The sequence below is a fragment of the Eriocheir sinensis genome, chromosome 56 (assembly GCF_024679095.1).
Source record: "Eriocheir sinensis breed Jianghai 21 chromosome 56, ASM2467909v1, whole genome shotgun sequence".
Classification (NCBI taxonomy): Eukaryota; Metazoa; Arthropoda; class Malacostraca; order Decapoda; family Varunidae; genus Eriocheir; species Eriocheir sinensis.
Window position 1 is genome coordinate 1,345,412 of NC_066564.1, and position 24,845 is coordinate 1,370,256.

General features: G+C 45.2%; 1 protein-coding gene across 2 annotated transcripts in view; it reads right to left on the bottom strand.

Annotated features, from left to right (window-relative positions):
• LOC126984152 (sodium- and chloride-dependent GABA transporter 1-like) overlaps positions 1-24,845 on the bottom strand; it is a 102,937-nt gene that overhangs the window by 13,383 nt on the left and 64,709 nt on the right. For both annotated transcript variants that reach the window (XM_050837544.1, XM_050837543.1), the window contains exons 2-3: positions 17,757-18,226; positions 3,737-3,868 (exon numbers count right to left, since the gene is read on the bottom strand). In XM_050837544.1, the coding sequence (XP_050693501.1) occupies positions 3,737-3,868; positions 17,757-18,030 (406 nt within the window). In that variant the 5' untranslated portion in view covers positions 18,031-18,226. The remainder of the gene's footprint in view (positions 1-3,736; positions 3,869-17,756; positions 18,227-24,845) is intronic.

Sequence of the window (24,845 nt, forward strand, 5' to 3'; positions counted from 1 at the left end):
TGCCAGATTGTTGTCCTCAGAGCATCGTATTTACCGTTTTTTGACACTAAACTACTGCCAAAACGCATCAGGAATTAACGATTTTAATGATTACTATAAATGAACCTAGTTATCGGGGTGGAGGAGACAGTTTTGGGGTCGGAAATTGTTATATATGAGAGACTGAGTACGACAATCTGGCAACGTTGCCTACCACGATCTGCGTCCACTACATTCTGGATGATTAGTGTACGAATTAGTAAGGGGAAAGGAGTTTACCGCACTCTCCAACGCAGGCAAGGCTTGATCAAGGATTTCCAAAGTGTACCATTTTTTTCATGCAGGTTAAAGTTATATTTAGGAAAGACCACAGAACATTACTATAGGAAGCAATGTCTTGCACCTCATGCTCAAGTTTGGCAATGAATTGGCAGTTAAGGCGAATGGATTTGTTATGAGCAGAACCAAGAGAGACAAATTGGTTATACCTATCTCGAAGGTTTAATACATCCTTATTTATAAAAGCGAATGGATTTGTTATGAGCAGAAGCAAGAGAGACAAATCGGTTATATCTACCTATCCCGAAGGTTTAATACATCCTTATTCCATGCAGTTCTAAACAACATGTGAGAAAGTTACCAATACCATTCACCAATCCCTGAAAAGCACAATTAGAGTGTTATTCAAGTACCCCACCCGCGCATCATAAAGACGATGGGCAACATTTCCGGAATCAAGCATAAAAATATTATTGACGAGGACGCAGGCTATGGTTATGAGGCGGATAATTTGAAGCAGAGTCAGGACGAGGTGCATCGCCAGTTGTGAAAAGGAAGAGGTAATGCTGAGAAATTTGTTTCATCACCTGACTCCAGAGCGTGGTCAGTGGATTCAGTTATAATGCCCCGAAAATGTTTAGGACCCGCTTGGATTTCCTGATGTGACACTGAAAAGTTTGACTCAGCTTGGTTTAAAGTCCGACTCGTTTACGTAACAGCGCGATTTTTACTGTGAGTGTCTGCCTGCATCAATACAAGCCAAGTACTATGGCTGAGGCATCCGTAAAAAACTCCTTATAATTTGGGAATGTCAAGAATGGAACGTTGATTAACGCTGAGATAAAATCGTTGATACTCTTTTCTTATAGGGGCATTCCAATGAAAGGGCACTCCTTCTTTAACAGCTGCGTTAGGGGAGACGCAATTATGGGAAAACCGTTTATGGCGGTTCTATAACAGCAATGAGAGAACGGAAATATTTGACGGTTCGGGGTTGGGGAAATTTATTTATGGCGGATATTTTGTCATCCATTGTGTGGATTCCATCGCCATACAGTGTGGCCGAAGAGGGTGATTTTTACAAACTTCAAATTTAAAGTAACAGTAAATGTTCAAACACCGTTAACACATGTCAAATACATAAATACTTAAATAAATAATTATACAAAAATACCCCAAAATGGTGCAGGTGTACTTTGGGGATAAGGGAGAGGAGGAGATGGTGAAGGAGGATAAGGATGTGATGAGAGAGAGAGAGAGAGAGAGAGAGAGAGAGAGAGAGAGAGAGAGAGAGAGAGAGAGAGAGAGAGAGAGAGAGAGAGAGAGAGAGAGAGAGAGAGAGAGAGAGAGAGAGAGAGAGAGAGAGAGTGGGGGTACCAGGGGGAGGCGGACCTGGGTGTACAGCGGGTGAAGGCAGGGTGTACTGTCGTGGGTGTATTGATCCCCGAGTAGGCAGCCGAACATTGTGTACTTCCTCCCCTGGGAAAGTTTCAACCTTCCTTTGTGTGTGTGTGTGTGTGTGTGTGTGTGTGTGTGTGTGTGTGTGTGTGTGTGTGTGTGTGTGTGTATTTATGTGTGTGTGTGCGTGTGTATGTGCGTTAAGTTTAAATTACCTACCTGTCATAAACAAAACGCATATAACTCTTGCAATCAGGCTTTCGTAATGTGCGTTGAAATACAGATGCTTAACACACACACACACACACACACACACACACACACACACACACACACACACACACACATTCACACACACACAAGCGACTAAATTTACTTCGTGACTACCTGTGTGTATTTATGGACGTGATCACATCAATATTCATGAAAAATGTAAATTTTATGGATCTACCCAGACTTGGCCTAAATAGGGACCATAAACAATATAGTCTATTAAGGAACGAGCGAGACAGAGGAGGAGGAAGGAAGGTGGGGGTGGGCGGGACAAAAAACAAGGATACGGTTAAATCTGGACGATATCAAAAGAGAAAAAGGACGATAACAATGGAAAGAAAATATTATAGGAAAGGAGAGCTCGCATGAAGAGCCTCGATAGCTATGAAAATAAAGCGAACAATGAAAGGGAGATATTAGAGAAGCGCATTTGATATTACTTAAATAAACAATATAAGGGAAGGGAGGATGTGAAGGAAACACTATAACTATTGAACTTTATAAAATCTTGATGTTAAAATTGAAAGATAAATTAAATTAGATTAGACTAGATTAGCAATTATGCGGTTATCTTACATTTAAGTGAAAATGGAAAGACAAGCAACAATGTAACAATTAAATCAGGGACACGAAGGGGAAAAGGGACTGAAGCAAAACAATTTTCTTCACGGAGGGACACGGGAAGGGTGTGCGGGGAGGCGCCGCGACCACAGCAAGGATCCATTATTAGAGGTACTGCAGACGCACTGAGATTATTATAGAACCATTGATGAATATTGAGTACCAAATGTGAGGTTAAAAATGAAATAAAAAACGCACAACTTGAACCGAAGACTTTATAACAGTAATGAAATACATCACTTAGAGTCCGTAGAGTTTTTCAACGGGCATTACCTGTGTTTATCTTTACCTTTGTTTTCATCGGCAGTACGTGGGAAGGCTAAAGGAGCTATTAATATGTAAAAGAGTCTCCCTACCCAGATGAAGCAGTGCCTTGGGCTTCACCCCAGAAATTACAAAATGGAAAAACAAAATTATGTTTCTAGGAAATCCTGTTAGGATTCTATTTAGATGTGAAAGAAGAAAACCAACCTGTGTGTTGTTGTCCGTGAAGACTCGCTCCTCGCGCTGCCTAACAATAACAGCAATAACAACAACGACAACAACAATAATATTAACGACAATAATGATAATAAAGAAAATATTAGTTAATTTAAATTGCGACAGTAACATCAACACCGACCAATGGCAATAATAATAATAATAATAATAATAATAATAATAATAATAATAATAATAATAATAATAATAATAATAATAATAATAATAATAATAATAATAATAATAATAATAATAATAATAATAAAAATAATAATAATAATAATAATATAGCAATTACGGAAAGCATAACTAAAACTACAAAATAAAAAGAAAACACTATCCATAAAAGAAGTAAAGAGAAAATTAAGTTCATCAAGAAAACATAAAAACAACAACACTACCAACACGATAACGAGATAGGTCAGAAGCACCGTTGCCAGGTTATCGTACTCAAAGCCGCGTATTTACTGGTTTCTGGCCCATAACTGCTGCCAAGAATCCCCAATGATTAACCATTTAAACGATAACCATACATAAAGGAAGTTATTTGGGTGATGAAAGCAGTTTTGGGGTCGGAAATCATATATAAAAGCAGTTATTTGGGTGATGAAAGCAGTTTTGGGGTCGGAAATCGGCACACATAAGAGGCAGAGTACGACAATCTGGCAACGTTGGACAGAAGAGGAGAGAATAAAGTGTTCCTTACCCTTGAAGATGGGGCTGATCCTCCAGACGGTGAGTCCTCCGGTGCCCAAGAACTGCCCCATGGACACCTCCAGTAGGAAGGTGGGAACGCCGCAGCATAACACCGTCAGCAGGTACGGGATGAGGAAGGCGCCTGCAACACGAAGGGGAAGGAGAGGTCAACGAGAGGGAGGAGGGATAAGAGGTGGACAAGGAGGAGAAACGAGGAGAGGAAAAAGAGATTAAAAAGAGGAAGAAGTGAAAAAGGGATGGTATGAAGAAGGAACACGGAGAGGAAGGAGAGGTTAAAAAAAGGAAGGAGTGTAAAGGGGAATACAATAGGAAGGAACGAAAAGAAATTATTAAAAAGAGGGAGGAATGAAAAGGGGAGGGCATGAAGGAAGAACATGGAGAGGAAGGGGAGGTTAGAAAGAAGGAAACGGGATAAGGGAAGGGCGCGGAGGAACATGAAGAGAAAGAATTTAAAAAGAGGATTGAAAAGGGGAGGAAATGAAGGAGGAAATGGAGAGAGTGAGAACGGGGAGAAACTAGAGGAGAAAGAGGAGAAAGAAGGAAAGGCAAAAGGTGGAGGCAGGTTTGAAAAGTTAGTGGAAATGAGATGCAAAAGGCGTGAGAAGTAAAGCAAAGACATTTAAAAATTAGAAGGAAGAGAAAGAGGAAAGACGGAAAGACTACAGATGGAGGCAGGTATGAAGGGTTAGAGAAAAGGAGTTGCGAATAGTTTTTTTCTTTTTCTTCAGCTTCTTTACTTACTGCCATGAATGAAATGATAATAAATGAAGGTTGTCACAAATCATATAAAAGAAAGCAATGGGGATGTCTGTCAAATCAACAGTGTAGGAATGAGGAAAAACAGTGTATTAACGAAGGATTGAAGAAGGGTGGAAGTGAAGAAAGAGAGAGAGGAGGCGAGGGAGAATGCGTGATTGACTGCAGGGTTAGTGAAGAAGTGAAGATGTGTAGAAGGGGAGATTGGAGGGTAGGAAGGATACGTAATGAAAAGAAGGAAAAAATACGGAAAAGACGCTAAATGGGAATGAATGAAGGGGAGAAAAGGCTACAAAAAGGTGTGAGGCAAAGTGAATGAAGGATGAAAGCTGGGAAGGAATGAGGGAATGAAGGAAAGGGAAAAAACAAAAAAAACAAAAAAAAAATCAGTAGGGATATTTGAAAAGGTAAATACAAACCTTATTAAAAGTCTGTTATGGTGGAGTAACTTATACCATACAAAACACACACACACACACACACACACACACACACACACACACACACCTGCCCTAAACAGGTAGGTATTATTGTTAATTCTCGGCAAGCACAAGAAACGTCGTAATTACTCCCAGGAAACAGACGAGCGAGTGTTCCCGAGAGGCGGCGGCGGCGGCGGAGGAGGAGGAGGAGGAGGAGAGGGAGGAAGAAGAATAGGAGGAGGAGGAGGAGAAGGAGGAGGAGGAGGAGGAGGAGGAGGAGGAGGAGGAGGAGGAGGAGGAGGAGGAGGAGGAAGAGGAGGAGAAGGAGAAGAAGAATAGGAGAAAGAGGAAGAGGAGGAGGAGGAGGAGGAGGAGGACGATTAGAAAGGGGGTGATGAGGAATATGTAGATACGCATTGCCTTAAAATACACGAATCGACATGACCGGAGGTGAAGACAAATGAGATCTTTGTTACACGAAGACGAGGAGGAAAGGGAGACAAAGACCATAACGAAAGTGAAGACGAAGAGGAGAGGCGAGAAAGTAAGATAACTACAACGATATTCGAAGTGCAGCAGGAACATTAAGAAAAGGGAAGGAAAGAGGAAAATAAAGACTTGGGGAGAACAAGGCAAATATTTTCCTGTGAAGAGGCAGAGACGAGGAACACAAACACAAGTGCAAGTGCATAAAAGAGGGATAAGGGAAGGGCGCGAAGGAGGAACGTGGAGAGAAAGGAGAGGTTAGAAAGAGGACTGTAAAGGGAGGGAATGAAGGAGGAAATGGAGAAACTGAGAACGTGGAGAGAAAGGAGAGGTTAGAAAGAGGACTGTAAAGGGAGGGAATGAAGGAGGAAATGGAGAAACTGAGAACGTGGAGAAACTAGAGGAGCAAGAGGAGACAAAGGGAAGAAGGGAAGGCAAATGGTGAAAGCGGGTGTGAAGAGTTAGTGAAAATGAGATGCGGAAGACGTGAGAAGTAAAGCAAGTCCACCAAACACACGGACAGACGCACATCAGAGGATATTAATCAATTTTCTGGTATTTGTATCTTGGGGTAAAAATGCGCATTAATTAACTGTTTCCGACAAATATCGTAAACAAAAACAATTTCTGTGTAAAACGAGCGGCGCGGATGGGTAGATTGATGGATAGATAAATAGATAGATAGCTGGACACAGACAGATAGGAGAGACAGGTGGATATACAGACATAGACAGATAGATTGATAGATAGACAGTATAGAAATATTAACTGACTAACTGCCTGATGAAAACTCTGATATAAAAACGCATGAAACCGATTAGATACAGACTGACAGACAGATATGCATGTAAATATACACATGAATACTGGCATATAAATCATTCATAGAGAGTAGAGTCGAAGGCCTATCGCCTCATCCTCTCCCCTCCTCTAGCTGAGTGTCTCCTGCCCCTTACGTTCCAGGAGAATGCTGCTTTCCTTGCGATAGGGTTTCATACTGACTGATCTTTTGACCTTGCTAACTATATGGCTACTCTCCCCCTGCAACATCGCTGTACAAGACTTTCTCCTGAAGCTCACCCCTAAACTGTTCAGATTTTTAAAGCAAGAGTTGACAAGTGTCTTCACTCGTTCATCCTTTTCACTGGTAAATTCTGATACAACCTTCCTTCATCTGAGTTTTCTTTATCATATTTGTTACGCACCCTCCTCAAACACAGATAGATAGGGCGAGATAGATTAGATAGGTAGAGATCGATATAGAGACAGATAGATAGATAGATAGATAGATAGAGAGAGAGAGAGAGAGAGAGAGAGAGAGAGAGAGAGAGAGAGAGAGAGAGAGAGAGAGAGAGAGAGAGAGAGAGAGAGAGAGAGAGAGAGAGAGAGAGAGAGAGAGAGAGAGAGAGAGAGAGAGAGAGAGAGAGAGAGAGAGAGAGAGAGAGAGAGAGAGAGAGTCTGCGCGAGGGCGTAATAAATTCACCTACGCCCTCATTCCGCCAAGACCAAGGAGGTGAGATGAAAACCAACAAGTTTAATGAGCGTCGAGGGTCGTGGGAGATGAGAGGGAGATGTGGGGAGGGAGCGGAGGGGAGAGGAGGAAAAAATGTTACGGGGGAGGCAAGTGGAAAAGGGAGATAGAGAGGCGGGAGGGACCAGTGATATAAAAGAGGGAGGTGAGGTGAGACGCGGAGAGGAGAGAGGGAGGCTGGGACTTGTGATGCTGCGAGAGAGAGCGAGACAGAGGGAAAGGGAAGAGGGAAAAGAGAACAAGGAGTAGGAACGAGAAGAGGAAGAAGAGATTAAAGAGAGGGAGGAATGAAAAGAGAACAAGGAGGAACGAGAAGAGAAAGAAGAGATTAAAGAGAGGGAAGAGTGAAAAGGAAGAACGTGGAGAGGAAGGGAAGGGAAAAAAAGGAAGAAGTGAAAAGGGAAGGGCATGAAGGAGGAAAAAGGAGAGGGAAAGCGAGAAAGTGGAGAAACTAGAGGAAAAAAAGAGAGAGAGAGAGAGAGAGAGAGAGAGAGAGAGAGAGAGAGAGAGAGAGAGAGAGAGAGAGAGAGAGAGAGAGAGAGAGAGAGAGAGAGAGAGAGAGAGAGAGAGAGAGAGAGAGAGAGAGAGAGCAGAGAGGTAGCGGGGAGGAAGAACAGACAGGTAGGCCTAAACACCTGACAGTACTCTAGCAGCCTTTTCGCAGGTGTAGCTCTTCCCATTTTCTTTCACGTGTTAGAATTTCCACGTAAAACGAACTACCTCGCCGAGCCCTCCAGAATCACTCCTAGGGTCATATTAAAAGACATTTCACCGCCCAAGAACACATATTTGACAAGGCTTTCGTAGGAGTTGTGGGTATTTACAGGAGTAGTTTTATGACCCTGGTTGTAGTGTGACCCTTCTTCTGTACCATGAACCTGAAGAAACACTCATTAGAACCCGACTGACCCCCTCTTTGACCTTTAGAAATAGTTGATGTGAGTAGCAAAAGTGTTTTATAATATCAACACTAAGACTCCTCTGCATCACCAGTCCACAATTCTCAAGTTATTTTTCATCCACGACAAGAAACTAGAAGTAGAATTAAAGAATATTTGTCCAATCCTTCCCTTCGTTTTCTTCATTTCTATTCCGTTGGGAGCGAAGTTCGAGAGTCTTTGTGTTATTATTTCGGAAGCCAGTCAGAGTCGAAAACCTTGGAAAGAAAGTAACTATTTAGTCTTACGGTGGTGTGTGTGTGCGTGTGCGTGTGCGTGTGTGTGTGTGTGTGTCGGGTAGAGGGCTACACCCGATCAATATTTTGTAATTAGGAAGAAAACCTCCTACTCTGGGGAAAGGCAGAGGAGGAAGAGGAAGAGGAGGAGGAGGAGGAGGAGGAGGAGGAGGAGGAGGAGGAGGAGGAGGAGGAGCGGTAAAACGAGGAAAGAGAAGGAGGAAGAGAAAGACAAAGAAAGAAACGATGAAAAGGATGATAAAGAGAAAGAGAAAAAGAAGGAAGAGGAAGGGGAGAAAGAACGGGAGGAGGAAAAGGAAGTGGGGAAAAACAAGGAGAAGGAGAAGGAAGAAGAGAAAGACAAGGAGGGAGAGAAGAAGAGGAAAGAGGAAAGAGGAAAAGCAGGAAGAGGAAGAGGAACAAGAAGAAGGGAAGGAGTAAGAGAAGAGAGAGGAGGGGAAAAAAGGAAGCCAAAGGGGAGAGAAAAGAAAAAAGGAAAGGAAAAGGAGATTGGCTTCCAGAGGGTAAAAGAGAGAGAGGTGAAGACGTGGGAAGCGATAACAATGGAAAAAAGAAAACGAAATGAAAACAAGAAAGATCAGGAAATAGGGGAAGGAGAAGTTGACGAGAAAAAAAAAAGTTAAAGAAAACACGGAGGGAGGAGAAAGGGGAATTAAGGAAAAGAACAAAAATGAGGCAAAGAAGAAAGGGAGAAACAAACAAAAATAAACGAAACGAGGATGTAAGAAACTAAGAAATGTTAAAAAAAAGAATGAAGAAAACAGTAAAAAAATGACGTAGAGAAGAAGAGAACGGGAAAGCGATACAAACGAGGAGGGTGACAGATGGAAGAGGAGGAGGAGGAGGAGGAGGAGGAGGAGGAGAAAAAAAAAAAACGGGCGAGGGAGAATGTCAAAAAGAGAATCACACAAAAAAAACCCAGCGTAGAAGACTTTTGACAAGAAACCTCCTAACGTGTGTGTGTGTGTGTGTGTGTGTGTGTGTGTGTGTGTGTGTGTGTGTGTGTGTGTGTGTGTGTGTGTATCAGTACTCCAAACAGGCCCTTATGGTATCGGAGTGCACACTGTTCACTGATTGGCCAGGCCCGATTGAGGAAGAATACTCGTTAATTCATAGCTGAGTCTCCTACCTCCAGACTTACATAGAAAACCGATCAAAACTGACACTTATCACCCACAAAACTGTTTAACGTCACCTCTAGTAAACTCTTCCCATACTTCATTTAACTCATGGCGGTGTCACTGGCAGAATTACTCATGAACCCTTCGTCTGCCTCCCTTCTTCACTTTTTTTCCTTCTTTCTCTCTATCTTTCTCTTCACTTTTCTGCCTTTCCTGTACTTCACCTCTCTGTCCCTCCCTTCCTCCCATCTTTCACCATAATCACATTTTCTCTGTTCCATCTTTCGTCTGTCTCATTTCTTCACTCGCCTTTCCCTCCTTCTCTTTACTTTTCGTCTTTTCCTGTACTTCACCTCTTCCTCCCTCCCTTCCTCCCTTCCTTCACCATCATCACGTTTTCTCTGTTTCACGCTTTGTCTGCCTCCTTTCTTCACTGCGCGGAGTGTTGTGGTGTTTGGGTCGGTGGAGGCGGCAGCGAATAGAATGCCCTTAGTTCGACACCCGCGTGAGCTGCTCCTAGGGCGAGGCGGGATTTGCTGCACCACCACGGCAAGAACTAATGGTATTGTTGCTTCTTTTCTTCTTTCTATATGCCAGTAAAGAAGGCAGTTTAAGGCTGGAGGCAAAATAAAATCAATTGCACACACACACACACACACACACACACACACACACACACACACACACACACACACACACACACACACACTTGTACAAACAGCGGTAGCAAGACGCCTGACGTGAAGTCCTTTTACCTGCCAGAAAGACTAACGTGAAGAGGGGCTGCTCCACACACACACACACACACACACACACACACACACACACACACACACACACACACACGGGCAACACAACTGTAAGAGGACGGAGGCAAATAGCATAATGAGGGAGAGGAAGAACGCGACAGGAGGAGGAGGAGGAGGAGGAGGAGGAACAGTAGGAGGAGGACGAGGAGGAGGAGGGCCAATCACACCCTCTCTCTCTTTGCTGTCACGCCACACTGCTATACTCCAATCTCTAAACTCCAACTACTCCCTTACTCTCCTAGTCCCATCCTTCCCTTCCCTGGTGTTCCTCAAGGGGCCGCGTCGAGGGGGAGCCAAGCATGATCCCGTCCGCAGCGTGAGCCTCGAGCGGCCAGGAAAATGAAGCACAGTCCCGGGCCACGATGAAACCAGCAACCCGGATATGAATGACAGCGGCGGGGGGTTGAGTCTCTCACTAATGGGTGTATTCCGTTGGCTGAGATCTGCCTCTAACCACCTCCTGCCTGCCTGCCGCACTCACACACTCACTCACTCGCTGTCCCACTCACGTTCACTCACTCAGTCCTGGTTATTCATGTTTTTTTTTAGCGTATTGTATATACTAGCTTGTTTTTCCCTTCCTGAACCTACGCTAACTCATTGCCTTACTCACTCACTCACTTACTCACCCACTCACATCCACTCACTCAATCCTGGTTATTCATGTTTTTAGCGTCTTGTACCTCCTCGCTTGTCTTTCCCTTCCTGAGCCAACGCTTACTCACTGCCTCACTCACTCACTCTTACTCACTCACTCACTCACTCACATCCACTCACTCAATCCTGGCTATCAAAATTTTCTAGCGTCTTGTATATCCTCGCTTGTCTTTCCCTTCCTGAACCTACGCTAACTCACTGCCTTACTCACTCACTCACTCATTCCAATCTCACTCACTTCATCTATCCTCACCATCCCAGACTCCTAAAACCGTTCCCAAAAGCATTCCTGTCCATGTCGAGTCTCAAGTCACTCACTCACTTACTCATCCACTCACTCACTCATCCTATTCCCAGTCCCTCATTCAAGCATTATCCCACTCAGTTGCCTCAGCCTTCCTCTCCATCTGAAACCTATACTCACTTCACTCACTCATTCATTCACTAACTTACTCATTCCATCACAGCTCACTCACTCAATCATTCTCTAACTCCCTCACTCACCCACTCACTCACTAACTTACTCATTCCATCACAGCCAACTCAATCATTCTCTAACTTTCTCACTCACTCCTTACATCCACTCTCACGTTGGCTCTGTCCTCCTCCCCTTCCACCTTCCCCTTGCCATTCCACCCCATCCACCCAGCTCAGACATTTCCTCATCTTAATTCACTCACTTCCCCTTCACCGCAGTTGCTCTCTTCCCTTCCCTTCCCTTCCCTTCCCTTCCCTTCCTTGCCCTTTCCTACCCCTACTGTCCCCTGCCCTACCCTTCCCATCCCCTGCCTTCCCTTCCCTGCCCTTTCCTTCCCCTACTGTCCCCTGCCCCCCTGCCCTACCCTTCCCATCCCCTGCCTTCCCTTCCCTGCCCTTTCCTTCCCCTACTGTCCCCTGCCCCCCTGCCCTACCCTTCCCATCCCCTGCCTTCCCTTCCCTGCCCTTTCCTTCCCCTACTGTCCCCTGCCCCCCTGCCCTACCCTTCCCATCCCCTGCCTTCCCTTCCTATCCCTTTCCTGCTTTTCGTTTCGTCTCTTTCTTCGTTAATGTTTATTTGATGTTCTTTTGTTATTTTTGGGATTGATTTTAGTACTCCTGTCGATTATCATAACTGTTCTAACTCTTCTCTTTTTTCTTCTTTAATGGTACACAGAACGTATTAGTCAAGCCATACTATAACGCGATTTACCTAAGCGAAAAACAGTATTGACTTATTGAATTATTATGCTATCTCATTTTCTCCCTTCCTTTCTCTCCCCTTCATTACCCTTTTATTTTATCTTTTTCTCTTACGGTTCACACAACGCACCAATCAGGCCATTCTATCACACAACTTATATAGCGAAAAACAGTATTCAGGAAGCAGTGCGTGTAACTTCTTCAATTACTACGCCTTCCTCACTCTCACTATTCCCTCCTTTCCTCCAGTCCTCTCTCTCTCCCCTTCCTCCATCCCTCCAGCCACGTCCGTAAGCCAGGTAGCTACACAGGTATACAAACAAACACACGACAGAGGTTCCTCCATTCCCCTTCCTCACTCTGTCCCCTCTCCTCCTCCTCCTCTTCCGCCTCCTCCTCCTCCTCCTCCTCCTCCTCCTCCTCCTCCTCCATAACTCTCAGAGGCAGGCGCTACGTACAAGTCTCTGCAGTGAATTGCCTTCCCTCCCCCCCCCCAGCATCCTACCATTCAAGGGTACTATAAATTCGCCTTGGCAGCCTCCCTCCCCTTGAACACACACACACACACACACACACACACATTGACGTGCTTATTAAGTGAGATGATTTAAATGCATTCTAATTTGTGGCGCTGGTCGTGTGTGTGTGTGTGTGTGTGTGTGTGTGTGTGTGTGTGTGTGTGTGTGTGTGTGTGTGTGTGTGTGTGTGTGTGTGTGTGTGTGTGTGTGTGTGTGTGTGTGTTTTCAATTGAATAAGACAATGTAATCACCGTTGACACTTTCTACCATAATTGCCCAAAATTGTATCATCTTTTTTTTTTTTTTTAAGGAAAGACGAGCGTTCTCACTTGCTCTTAAATTTTATAGTGCGATTGAAAAAAGAACAGCAGTTAATCAGTAATATTCTCTCTCTCTCTCTCTCTCTCTCTCTCTCTCTCTCTCTCTCTCTCTCTCTCTCTCTCTCTCTCTCTCTCTCTCTCTCTCTCTCTCTCTCTCTCTCTCTCTCTCTCTCTCTCTCTCTCTCACACACACACACACACACATACCGTTCCGTTATATAAGAATTTTTTTTCTATTTATTTATTTATTTTTTGCCTTCCCATAGGACCAGTTGGCTTTCTTGAGGGGGTTGGTGGTCTGCCCCAACCCGTTAGTGACGCGGGCGAATTTAATTTATAGTGACTGCCGCAATAAATGACTTGCTGTACCCTGGTGCTCCTCTTAACCAAAGTTGCTGGTCAAGGGTTGATTATGATCTGGACAGCGGCGATGGATGAAAACTGTCAGCGTCTTGCGGCGGAACTTGAACCCGGTGTGGTGTCATCTGCCATCCACGAATCCTAAGACATCCCATCCTGATTGTGCATGCGCGGGCTTTGTTTACAGAGGGTGGATGCATTTCGACACGGTACCGTGTCTTTTGTCGACTGCCTATTGTGATTTGTCCCACCTAAGTTTTCTTTTTTTAAGTAAATGATGACGTATGTTTTGAATTTGAAAATTGCTTGAAATATCAAAGTTTCTTCCTGCACCCATTGTGTGTCAGTAAATGTGATAAGAGAGATATAGCCTGTACCCCTTGCATGTCGGTGCATGTGATAAAAGAGATAACCTACACCTCTGGAATGTCAATAAATGTGATAAATGTGATAACCTACACCCCTTGTTTGTCAGTAATTGTGATAAAAGAGATAATCTGCACGCCTTGCATGTCGATTAATGTGATAAAAGAGATAACCTGCACTCCTTGTATGTCTTGCCGGCATCTTGCCTGGACAAACTACGATATCAACACTGTGTTTGTAAACATCGGGTTCCGCGCATGGGCAGATCAGAATGGGATGTCTCAGGATACGTGGATGGCAGATGACACCACACCGGGTCCTTGAAAACACCACGTCCGCGTTGTATAAAGCGTTTTTGTATATTTGTTCCAGTCTTTTATAGCTGTATATGTATCTGTTTCAAAGCACATCTCTCCCGCCTGTGCCTCCCCACCTGTTGAGCACGGCTTAGTCATGACCGGCCCACTCATGTCTTGCGTTCCTCTACGTGTTTGCATCCAGGGCCGGCAGGATAGGCGGCTCTGTTTTATCAGTGCGTTTTCCACTTCCTGTCATTTCTCCTTGACTGTATCCCTTGGCGTGTAAATATAGTTAAGTAAAATTATTAAAGCTTATTCATCTATCATTATTTCCCTTTTGCTCTATTTTTTGTATTTGAGCGTCGGCGAGCCTGGATTGAAATAACTGTTTCTTTTAAGTTAGTATACATCGGATACACCTCCTACACTCCTTCTACACTCTCTTAGATAAGCCGTAATGAATCCCTTTTAACCTTAGAATTTTACCTGACGATCTGATTATCAAGGAAACTGCACCCACACTCAACACCGCACACACACTCAACACCGCACCCACACTCAACACCCCACCCACACTCAACACCGCACCAACACTCAACACCGCCGCCACACTCAACACCCACACCCACCAATCTTCAAACCTACACCAATCACCTCCACATTTTTTTTTTATAACAAAGGAGACAGCTCAAGGGCACAAAAAAAGGAAACAATAATAAAAAAAAAGCCCACTACTCGCTGCTCCTGTAAAAAGAATCAAAAGAGGTGGCCGAAAGAGAGGTCAATTTCGGGAGGAGAGGTGTGTATTACTGTATGCTGCACCGACTAAACCGAACAAAACACGCATTGCCTTACAAACTACCTTTAACGCGTAGTACAGTTCTGGTCCCCTAATTAGAAAACGGACGTCAAATTATATGAGTGTGTTAGTGGGCAGCCTGGTTATAAGCATTTTCTGTTACCTATGATCCCTTGCCTCCATGTTTCTATTTCTCCTCCTCCTCCTTCCCGTCCTCCTCCTCTTCCTCCTCCTCTTGCCCCCACACACCTGGCTATTATTGTTGGCGGTTTCTCTTTATTTTTTTTCTCTCTCTCGCTGGTCCGTGTTAATTCGCGTCGTAAATTCGCTGGAAAATACACAATGACAGGCGCAGGTGTTCCTCTCCCCGCCATTTTCACCTCCTTTGCACGCTCGATACTTCCTTTGGGCGCCGCTTCCAAGCTCCTCCGGAATAAAAACCTCCGCCATTGTCTTCCATGCGTTACCTTTTGCCCACACGACACACACGACGCACGCGACACACTCCGCTGGGCCTCACGCATCGTCGCATCGCCTTGAGGTCCTTCCTTCCCGTTGGTTTGCTTAATTAACGAAAGCCTGTTCGGTCGAGCCCTTCAAGACATCGTCACTTCGGATTAAATGCAGCCTCAATTTTCCTTTCCGTCGTGTGGTTTCTTGGGTTATGTCTGCCACTCGCTTAAGACGCCTCCATGCTTTGTAGAATCCAATGTCAACTTTTTATTTTCTTACTGCATGTGTGGCTCCAAGTTTGCTCTAAGAAACGTCCAGTTCAGTAACGTTCATTAGACGCTTTCACATCCACTCCTGTGTAGTCATCGCCTTACCCTGGAAAGCTCTCAGATCGTATGTAGTGGACTCGATTAGAAGTGGAAGGCAAGAGTGTCGAGGTAAGTTAAGATGAAGACCCTGAGACCGTGGCCTGAAGCTTTAAGAGGGCGGACGAGCCACACTCACTGACTGACTGAAGAATTCGTCCGACACGGTTGAGTGAAGCTCGGGGAGAAATTTGAGTGAGGGAAGAATTTTACTCTCGTTTATGGTTGAGTAAGCATGAGGGGAGTAATTAAACGAGCCAGGCTACACGGAACGAGGTCAATGAACTCAAACGCTGAAGGAATGTGTTTTCTTTTATTCTAGGGTTGTGCAAACTCTAGTGATGAGCTTGGTTGGTTAAAAGAGAGGGGCGGGGTGCTAGGGTGAGCGTAGGGGTGGTTAAGGGATAAGGGTGAGTGTTGAAAGAGTGTGGTGGTTAGAGGGCCGAGGTGCAAGGGTGAATGTGAGGGTGTAACAGTGATATAGGGTGACAGGACAGGGTGTTAGGGTGAGAAGGGGGGTTGCACAGGTGATTGGTGGCGGTAAATAGTTGAGTTTTAATTTAGGGGTGGACAGGGATATGAGGTGAGTGTGAGAGTGAGATTGGAAGCATATAAGCCTTCTAAGGAGTAAGGGTGCGTGTGACGGGGGTGGACAAGGGTGTGTGTGGAAGGGTGAAAGCGGCAGCGTTCAGGAGGTATGGGTGACGGTGGTGTAATATTCAGTGTGTGTGAGGGTGAAAGTGGGGTGTCCAGAGTGTATGGGTGAGGGTGGCGGGGTGTCCAGACGGCGGAAGGGTGTATGTGGGGGGGGAGAGTGGTGTGTCCAGGGGGTGACAGTGAGGGTGGCGGGGTGTCCAGCGGCGGAAGGGTGTATGTGGGGGGGGGAGAGTGGCGTGTCCAGGGGGTGACAGTGAGGGTGGCGGGGTGTCCAGCGGCGGAAGCGTGTAGGAGCCTCCTCAGTAGCCGGAAGAGGAGCGTCAGGCCGGCGCGGAAGGCTGACGCGGGATGTAGGGTAGGAAGCATCAGTCAGGGCGTCAGCTCGGTGTCAGCCGCCAATTGTCCTTTACCGGCTCTAACGCCTCTCTTCCCCGCACGCCCCGCCCCGCCCCGCCACTGACCGCTACATCGCCCCCTCCGGCCTTCCCTCCTCGACTGGCGACACTATAGTTCCGTCCGATGCTGTCTAACGAGGCTGTTGATACACTAAGACAGGCAAAGGCTAATGAGAAAACTCGCGACATTAGTTCCGTCCATTGCTGTCTAACGAGGCTGTTGGTACACTATATAAGACAGCCGAAGAGTAATAAAAAACGCCCCGGTGTCTTTCTAGCTACACTCTGGCATGTAATTTATTGACGGCGAAGCACCTCCTCGCCAGTACTAATAAATAACAAAAAATATATATGTTTTGTTTTATTTTACGTGGGAGAACAGTGCCTCCTCCCCTATACCCTTCCTTTTCTTCCTCCTTCCCTCACTCACTCACTCACCTCTTCCCTCCCTCCCTCCCTTTCTCCTCCCCTCCCTCACTCACTCACCCCTTCCCTCCCTCCCTCCCTCCGGTCTTGAGCCTCACGTCCTGGTCGCCTCGCGTCTGTGTGTGACAGGAACCGATGTTTTCCATTCATTCTTTTTCACCGCCAAGATATTCTAAACTCTTGTCTTTTTTGTTCTTATTCTACACTGAAAATAGTCTTGTGGCACTCGGAAAATGACGCTGTAGCTGTCGTCTGCCATCCCTCTTTAAAGGAAGTGGTGAAGCCCTTAAAGAGCCTTGATAACCCTTAACTGTCAGCCTCTTAGGAAGTCGACGGAGTACGTTACGTTATTTTTTTTCTTTCGCGTGGGTTGAGTATATTTATAAGACACACATTAATCACAGTCACTCAGATGGATTCGCCACCCCATTGCATTTTAATCTGTCTAATGTTTTACGGAGACTCAAGTGATTCAAGTGCCTTAACTCGATTCGTTTAATGTCAAGGCACCTCACATCCTGGCGGGCGGGGTGCGGCGCGGACCCAGGCTAAAGGGGCCATTACACTGAGCAAATTTTCCGTGGATCTTCAGTCAAAATACGATTTTCGCTATCGTGGTTCTCATTTGTTTCTTGCTGATGATGATGGTGAGTAATACCGTCGTCCTTCTTTGAAATCTACCGTAGCTTTGGAAGATCGTGGACACGTCAGAAAACCACGGAAATCTGAGAACCACGCCAGCAGAAATCGTGGTTTGCCCAGTGTAATAGCCCCTTAAGTTGAGGGTCAGATACACCTACGGCAGTCACAACTAATAAAAATATGCAAATCAAAAGAAAATATATTCTCTCTCTCTCTCTCTCTCTCTCTCTCTCTCTCTCTCGGCAGTACTCACCGCCTCCATTCTTGTAGCAGAGGTAGGGGAAGCGCCACACGTTGCCGATACCAATGGCGTTACCGACGAGGGAGAGGATGAAGTCCATGTGGTTGGACCAGGTGCCACGCAGGGCCGTCTCGTCGTCCAGGCCCTTGGGTTGCACGGCGGCGTCATTGGGGGTCTGCGGGAGCGAAGTGCCGTTGAGTCCATACTGGGTCATTTCCAGCCCTCCGCCCTCGCCGCCACCTCCTCCCCCGACTGCCTTCGCCTTGTTCTTCTCGTCTCCCTCCATGGCGGGCGGCGGGCTGCTGTCCTCGTTGGTAATGGTGGCTCCGGGGGGGACGGCCAGCGAGTGAGTGCGGTGCGGGGCAGGCGGTGTTGGTCGAGGAGACAGCGGAGCCCTACTGCATGCGAGTGGTGGTGGTGAAGGTGGAGGTGCTGGCGGAGGTGGTGTAGATGGTGGTGGTGGTGGGTGTTTTCACTCGCTCCTGGAAGATAGAAAAAGACCTTCGTTATGTCTTGATACGTTTCGGATACATGAGGCAACACAGATGGATAATACTTCTTGCGGTGCCTCTAATAAGCAGACACATACAATAGTAATAAGAAAACAAACACTATTCTCCTATACCAGCAAGTTTTCAAGAGTTTTAAGCCACAAAAAAAACAAGAAACTAGAATTACATCACGAGTAAACATAAAAAAACTCGACCAATTGACATCCTCCTCCTCCTTCTCCTCTCCTTCTACTTCCTCCTGCTTCTTCTCCTCCTCCTCCTCCTCCACCTCTCCCTCCTCTTCTTCACACCTCCCCCTCACCAGACGTCATTCACAATAAGCTTTTCCTGCCCGCGTCCCTTGCCCTTCGCCCCGCAGGAACAAGACTCGGGCGAGGTGGCTCCGTCTGCCCCAAATGGACACAAGCTGCTTAGCCTTTCGTTGCTCCGTGGCATGGCAAACAGACGCGTCCCCTTCCTTGTACGCATCGCGGCTTTACGTCAGACCATAAGGCGATTAAGGCTCATCCTCAAGTTATTTTTTTTGTGTATATTATGTAGACTGTCAGTTTCTTCCTTTTCTTCTAATCTTAATTCATTTTTTTCTCTTTATTTTTATTCTATTTATCTATCTATCTATCTATCTATTATATGTACTGTACTGTGTTATTTCGCTCCTCCTTCTTTCTCTTTAATTCATTTCTATATATTTTTTTCTCCTTTATCTTCAACATCATCTTTCTTCACTGCCTCTCTCTGTCTGTCTGTCTGTCTGTATGTATGTATGTATGTATGTCCGTCTCTCTCTCTCTCTCTCTCTCTCTCTCTCTCTCTCTCTCTCTCTCTCTCTCTCTCTCTCTCTCTCTCTCTCTCTCTCTCTCTCTCTCTCTCTCTCTCTCTCGTATAGTTCCCCTCTTCCCTCTCCTTCCCCGTCACTTCTAGATCTCCGCCGCGGCCGCTTGACAACCCGCCCTTCCCCTCACGCTCCCTCCCTCCCAAAAGTCCGCTGGCCGATATAAAATTGGTCCGTTTTGTTTTTCTTTGTCAAGCCGGGTCGAAGCCCTATTTTTGTCCTGATGGTTGTGTCCTGAAGCGAGGAGGAAAGCGAAGGGGGGTTTAGGGGGAGGGGAAAGAAGAGGAGGAGAAAGAGAGAGAGAAGGTTAAGGAGGAGGAGGAGGATTGTGCGTATAGGGACAACAAGGAAAGGTCATAAGAAAGAGAAAATATGGTGGGTAGCTTCTGTAGAGACAAAAATGAAGGCCAAATATCACCGGGAATAAAGATGGTATAAAGTGAGGAAGAGATGAACAAGGAGGAGGAAGAGGAGGAGGAGGAGGAACACATAGGAAAAACAAATACTAGGACACCTGTTGGTCTTATCGAGGGAGTCTGTTGAGCTGCTGCTACTGCTGTTAGACTACGAGCGGCAGGACAGGACAGAACAGAAGAAGGCTCCTCCACATCTACCTCTCCCTCCAGCAATGTGCCGGCGGAAAACAGAAGACAAACACCAAGTCCAAAAAACAAAAATATAGACATGAAAATTTTAAAGGAAAGGAAGTAGAGGACGATCCTAGGGACCTAGACTAACACTACAGCTGACCAAACCTTTTTTTTTTTTACAACAAAGGAGACAGCTCAAGGGCACCCAAAAAAAGGAAACAATAATAAAAAAAAAGCCCGCTATTCGCTGCTCTTACAAAAAAAGAATCAAAAGAGGTGGCCGAAAGAGAGGTCAATTTCGGGAGGAGAGGTGTCCTGATATGGAGGGAACACATACTTTGTAAATTATATCGGCGTTCCCCCCAGTCCTTCGCTTGCACTAATTTCTAAACCTTAACATATTTCAGCGACCAAAATTCAATGGCATATTCCAGCAGTGGCCTCACGAATGCCGCGTGTATAACTTTTTCTTTACGTCCGGCGATTTGTGATCAATGTTTCTAAAAATTTAACCTACCATCGTCATGTTTTTTTGTTTCTCGCTGCTGTACACTGATCGCTCATTTCAATTACTCGTGACGTCGAGATCTTTTTCCTGGTCAACATTCACAAGCTCCAGATCATTAATTTTACTTTGAAAATTAAGATTTTCTATCATGCTCTTACATATCTCAGTGCTAGATCACATTTGCCACTTGTCGCTCCAGTCTGGGATTTCTTTAAGTGTAGCTGGATTTTATCGAAATCCGCAGCACGTTACTTTACCTCCCAGTTTGGTGTCATCTGCGAATTTAGAGACTTTTGATTAGAGGTGATTTTTCAGCTCGTTAATATACATTATGAAGAGCGTTGGCCCCAGGACCGATCCTTGAGGCACGCCACTGGTTAATTTAATCCAGTCAGAAACTTCGCCGTTAAAAACACTCGATGCTGCCGGTCTGTGAGCCAGCCCTTGATCCACATGCACAGATGCTCGCCTGTTCCGTGAGAGTGCATTTTTAAACTAATCCTCATATGAGGGATGTTGTCAAACGCTTTTTGAAAATCTTAATTTATATTGTAGGTGCTCGGCCATCCCATTTTGCATAAACATTATGTTGGTTAGTTAGTGAGAAGCGGAAAAAAAAGATGAGATGAAAAGAAGAAGAAGAAGAAGAAGAGAAGGAGGAGGCGGAGGAGGAAGAGGAAGAGGAGGAGGAAAACAAAATGAATATATGGGACTATGGAAGAACAAGCAGCAAAAGAGCCGTTGGCGCGTAACGAAACATTAGTGATCAGATCGGTCCGCCAGCACTCAAGTGGCCTACAAAACAGGTTAAATCACTTGCTGCACGTATACCTTTGGAAACCCACAATTAATTCCTGTGGCAACAGAAAACGGTGAATGCTAATTTTAAAGGAAATTAACATTTTCGAACTTATTATTGCTGCAGGAAGTTTGTTCCAGTGGCGGAGGATTCGTTTCGGAAATACAGTCCAGCCGATGTCAGTACCTCATCGCTTCATTGAATCATTAGACCGTTATTTGCAGTTCTCTTTTTAAGGTCACTGCTGATAGTGACTTCAAGATCCGACTCATCATTATGTACGACAAGCAGAGGCTTCGCTCTCATGTCGTGTGAATGATTACTATTCCTGGACCTAAACCGCATACGAGTAACTAACACTTTTTTAAGGCTGAAGGACAATTAGCACTTTTGAGAGCACTGAATGACACGGCCAAGGCCATCGAGAAGACCTTCCCAACCGCTTTTGTGTCATCTGCAAACTTGGATAGAGAGGATTTTAGTCCTATCACTAAGTCACTGATGTGTTTAGCAAAAATTATGGCTTCCACCTTCTTCCTCCTTCTTCTTGATTTCGTAGGAACTTTTGTCCTCTCAAGTTCTATGAGTTTATTTCTATATGAGGTCTAGGCATTGTCGATTGTACGAACACTTACTAATCGAATGTGATCACAACCACTTAATTTTTAGCTTACCTCGCAGCCACGTATGAGTTTGGGTCAATCACCAATTCCAGACAAAGTAATAATTTTTTCGCATCGGCCGAGTGACAAGTTGAGCGAGGAATAGGCCTCCACCATTTCGATGAGTCTGTCTTTCTTTTGGTTCTCATTCATCAAGACCAAGTCATTTTTTCATTTTTTGTTCTATTCTGCAACATGGAGTGAATCTTTCTGTATAGGGTGGTGTGGCCTGCTGTTTTGAGGGTCCGTACACAGTTGCTTATGATATTTCTACCTAAACAGAATCGTGTTACCCTGCGTCTTGTCTATTTTTTTACGACAGAAGCGTAGTACTATTGACTTAACATGTAATTTAAACGTAACAATACTACACCTTCCACCGTTTTTTTTTTTTTTTTTTTTTTTTGTGTGTGTGTGTGTGTGTGTGTGTGTGTGTGTGTGTGTGTGTGTGTGTGTGTGTGTGTGTGTGTGAAAATGTTCATACCCGGTTAGACAGAATTCAGACATTGCCTCTTGCAGACTCCTTCCGTTCCTATGTATCTATGTATTTATGTTCTTAATTCAGAGTAGGTTTAAGTTTAGGTAACATCTATCACGACTGGATTTTCCTCTGCCTCATAAGCACTTCATTAATCACATTTGGGTATTAGCGTGGTCGTCTTCGTGTGCAGGACAGATATGTGACTCCGGTTGACCGACATTTCGAGTTAGAGCGGTTCTTCTGTATGCGCTCACGGTCAAATGCTTTTCTATGCGTCGCAGAGGAGGAGGAGAAGAAGGAGGAGGAGGAGGAGGAGGAGGAGGAGGAGAAGAAGGAGAAGGAGAAGGAGGAGGAGGAGGAGGAGGAGGAGAATGAGGAGACGGAGGAGATGAAGAAATTAAGAAAAAAGACAAGGAGGATTGGGGAGACGAGGAGGACGAGGACTAGGAGGAGCAGGAGGAGGAGGACGAGGAGGGGAGGAGGCGGAGGAGAAGGGCCGGTCACTTATCACTATCACCAACAGAAGCCAGGCCCAATCAGTCTCCGCGCCACACTTTCACACTTCGCGCCTCGCCGGAGAGCCACTCAGACCACGAGAGAGCAGAGGGCGGTCAATACTGGACATGAATCACCCGCGAACGCACCCGAGTCTTCGATTACCGCTAAAACTTGACGTGAAAGACTCTGGGCAACGTTTCCACCTCCCAGCCGTGACATATTTCCCGCGGACACCAAAGGAAAGTTTTTATTCAGCAAAGAAGACACTGAGAATTAAAAAAAGAAATGCTGAATGAAATCTGGAAAAGAGAGAGAAGCTAAATTACAGGAGCAGAACCCATAGTTGAAGAGCACTAGTGACAGAGGTGCCGTTACAGAGGCTATACACTCCCCCATCAACTGAACTGGTGACGAGAGGAACGCAGAAGTGAAAATAGAAGAGAGGGGAAAGGAAAGGGGTAGGAAAGACGAGCTGCGTGATGGATGGTGATGGGTTCTTAGTATCCTTTACATACCGATGAGTGCCAAGGTAGTGCGGTGAACGGACATTACCGCGGACAACTGAACGAGAAGAACATGCAAATAGAAGTTAAAGGAAAGGAAAGCGGTAGAAAGGGGCGCGTTGCATGACTGAAGGTTATATATTCTAAGCAGCACTGAGGTAACCGAGTAGGTGTTAAGATAGAGCTGCGAAAAGGCGAAGTAATGCATGGACTGAACGGAATGAAACGAGAAGGTTAAATTAAAGTTAGGGGCATATCGTTAAAGGTGCGCAAGATGGCGTTTCAGAAATAAATCATAAGGTAACTACAAATTCCTTATATAAAAAGAAGTAAAATCGGCATCATTAGTAGAAAGAAAAAAAGAAAACAAAAAAATAACTAAATATGGACTAATTTCAACTCCTTTTGCCTATGAACGATAACGTGGAAAGAGAACCAAGAAAAGGGATTGAAAGTTCTTAAAAAGGGTTACATTCGAGGGGGTCCAGCACGCCCTTTCACAGCTCGGTTACCTAAGGGCGGAGGCAATGAAGGCTTCCTCTGCTCCACCCATAGACGCCCCCCAACCCCCCCCCACCCCCGCCCGCCCCTGTGGTAGAACTGTGGGTCATGGCGGGAGGGCAAGCGGTGGCAGTTTTATCTCCTCCAGTGGCCGCTTCCTCCTCACTCTCTTCCTCCTCCTTTTTTTTTTTTTACGTGGCACTGTTCCTCGTCTTCTTACTCTTCTATATGTCATCTCTTCCAGGGTTTTTCTTTTCCTTATTTTGTCTTTTCTTCCCTTTTCTTCCAGTGGCCGCTTCCTCCTCCTTTTTTTTTTTATGTGCGGCAATGTTCCTCGTCTCTTTACTCTTCCCTACGTCACCTTCTTCCAGGGTTTTTCTTTTCCTTATTCTGTCTTTTCTTCCCTTTTCTTCCAGTGGCCGCTTCCTCCTCCTTTTTTTTTTTTTTACGTGGTACTGTTCCTCGTCTTCTTACTTTTCCCTATGTCACCTTCTTACAGGCTTTTTCTTTTCCTTATTCTATCTTTTCTTCCTTTTTCTTTATTTTCTCTTTTCTTCCAGTGGCCGCTTCCTCCTCCTTTTAATACGTGTTTTTTTTACAGCAGAGGAGACAGTGCAAAGGCGTAAAAAAAAAAGAAAACAATAATGAAAAAAAAGCCCGCTACTGACTGCTCCTAAATAGAGTAGTGTGGAGTGGCCAAGGGTACTGTTCCTCGTCTTCCTATTCTTCTATACGTCATCTCTTTACAGGCTTTTTCCCTTCCTTATCTTCTCTTTTCTTCCCTAACTCTCATTTTCTTATTAATCTTCTCATTTTCGTCTTTCTCCGATCTTTCTGTTTCGTCTTCTTCGCTTTCTTATAAGGCGCTTCCTCCTCACTTTCTTCCTCCTCCTTTTTTTTAGGAGTGGCAATGTTCCTTCTTTTCTTATTCCTCTATACGTCATCTCTTTGCAGGCCTTCTCTCTCTCTCTCTCTCTCTCTCTCTCTCTCTCTCTCTCTCTCTCTCTCTCTCTCTCTCTCTCTCTCTCTCTCTCTCTCTCTCTCTCTCTCTCTCTCTCTCTCTCTCTCTCTCTCTCTCTCTCTCTCTCTCTTGTTTTCTGTGTTCTTGCCTACTTCTCTTATGTGTTATTTCATTGTTTCATTTTTCATTTCCCTTTTTTTCTGCTTCGTCTTTTTCACTGTATTGTATGTGACGTTTCCTCCTCACGCTCTTCT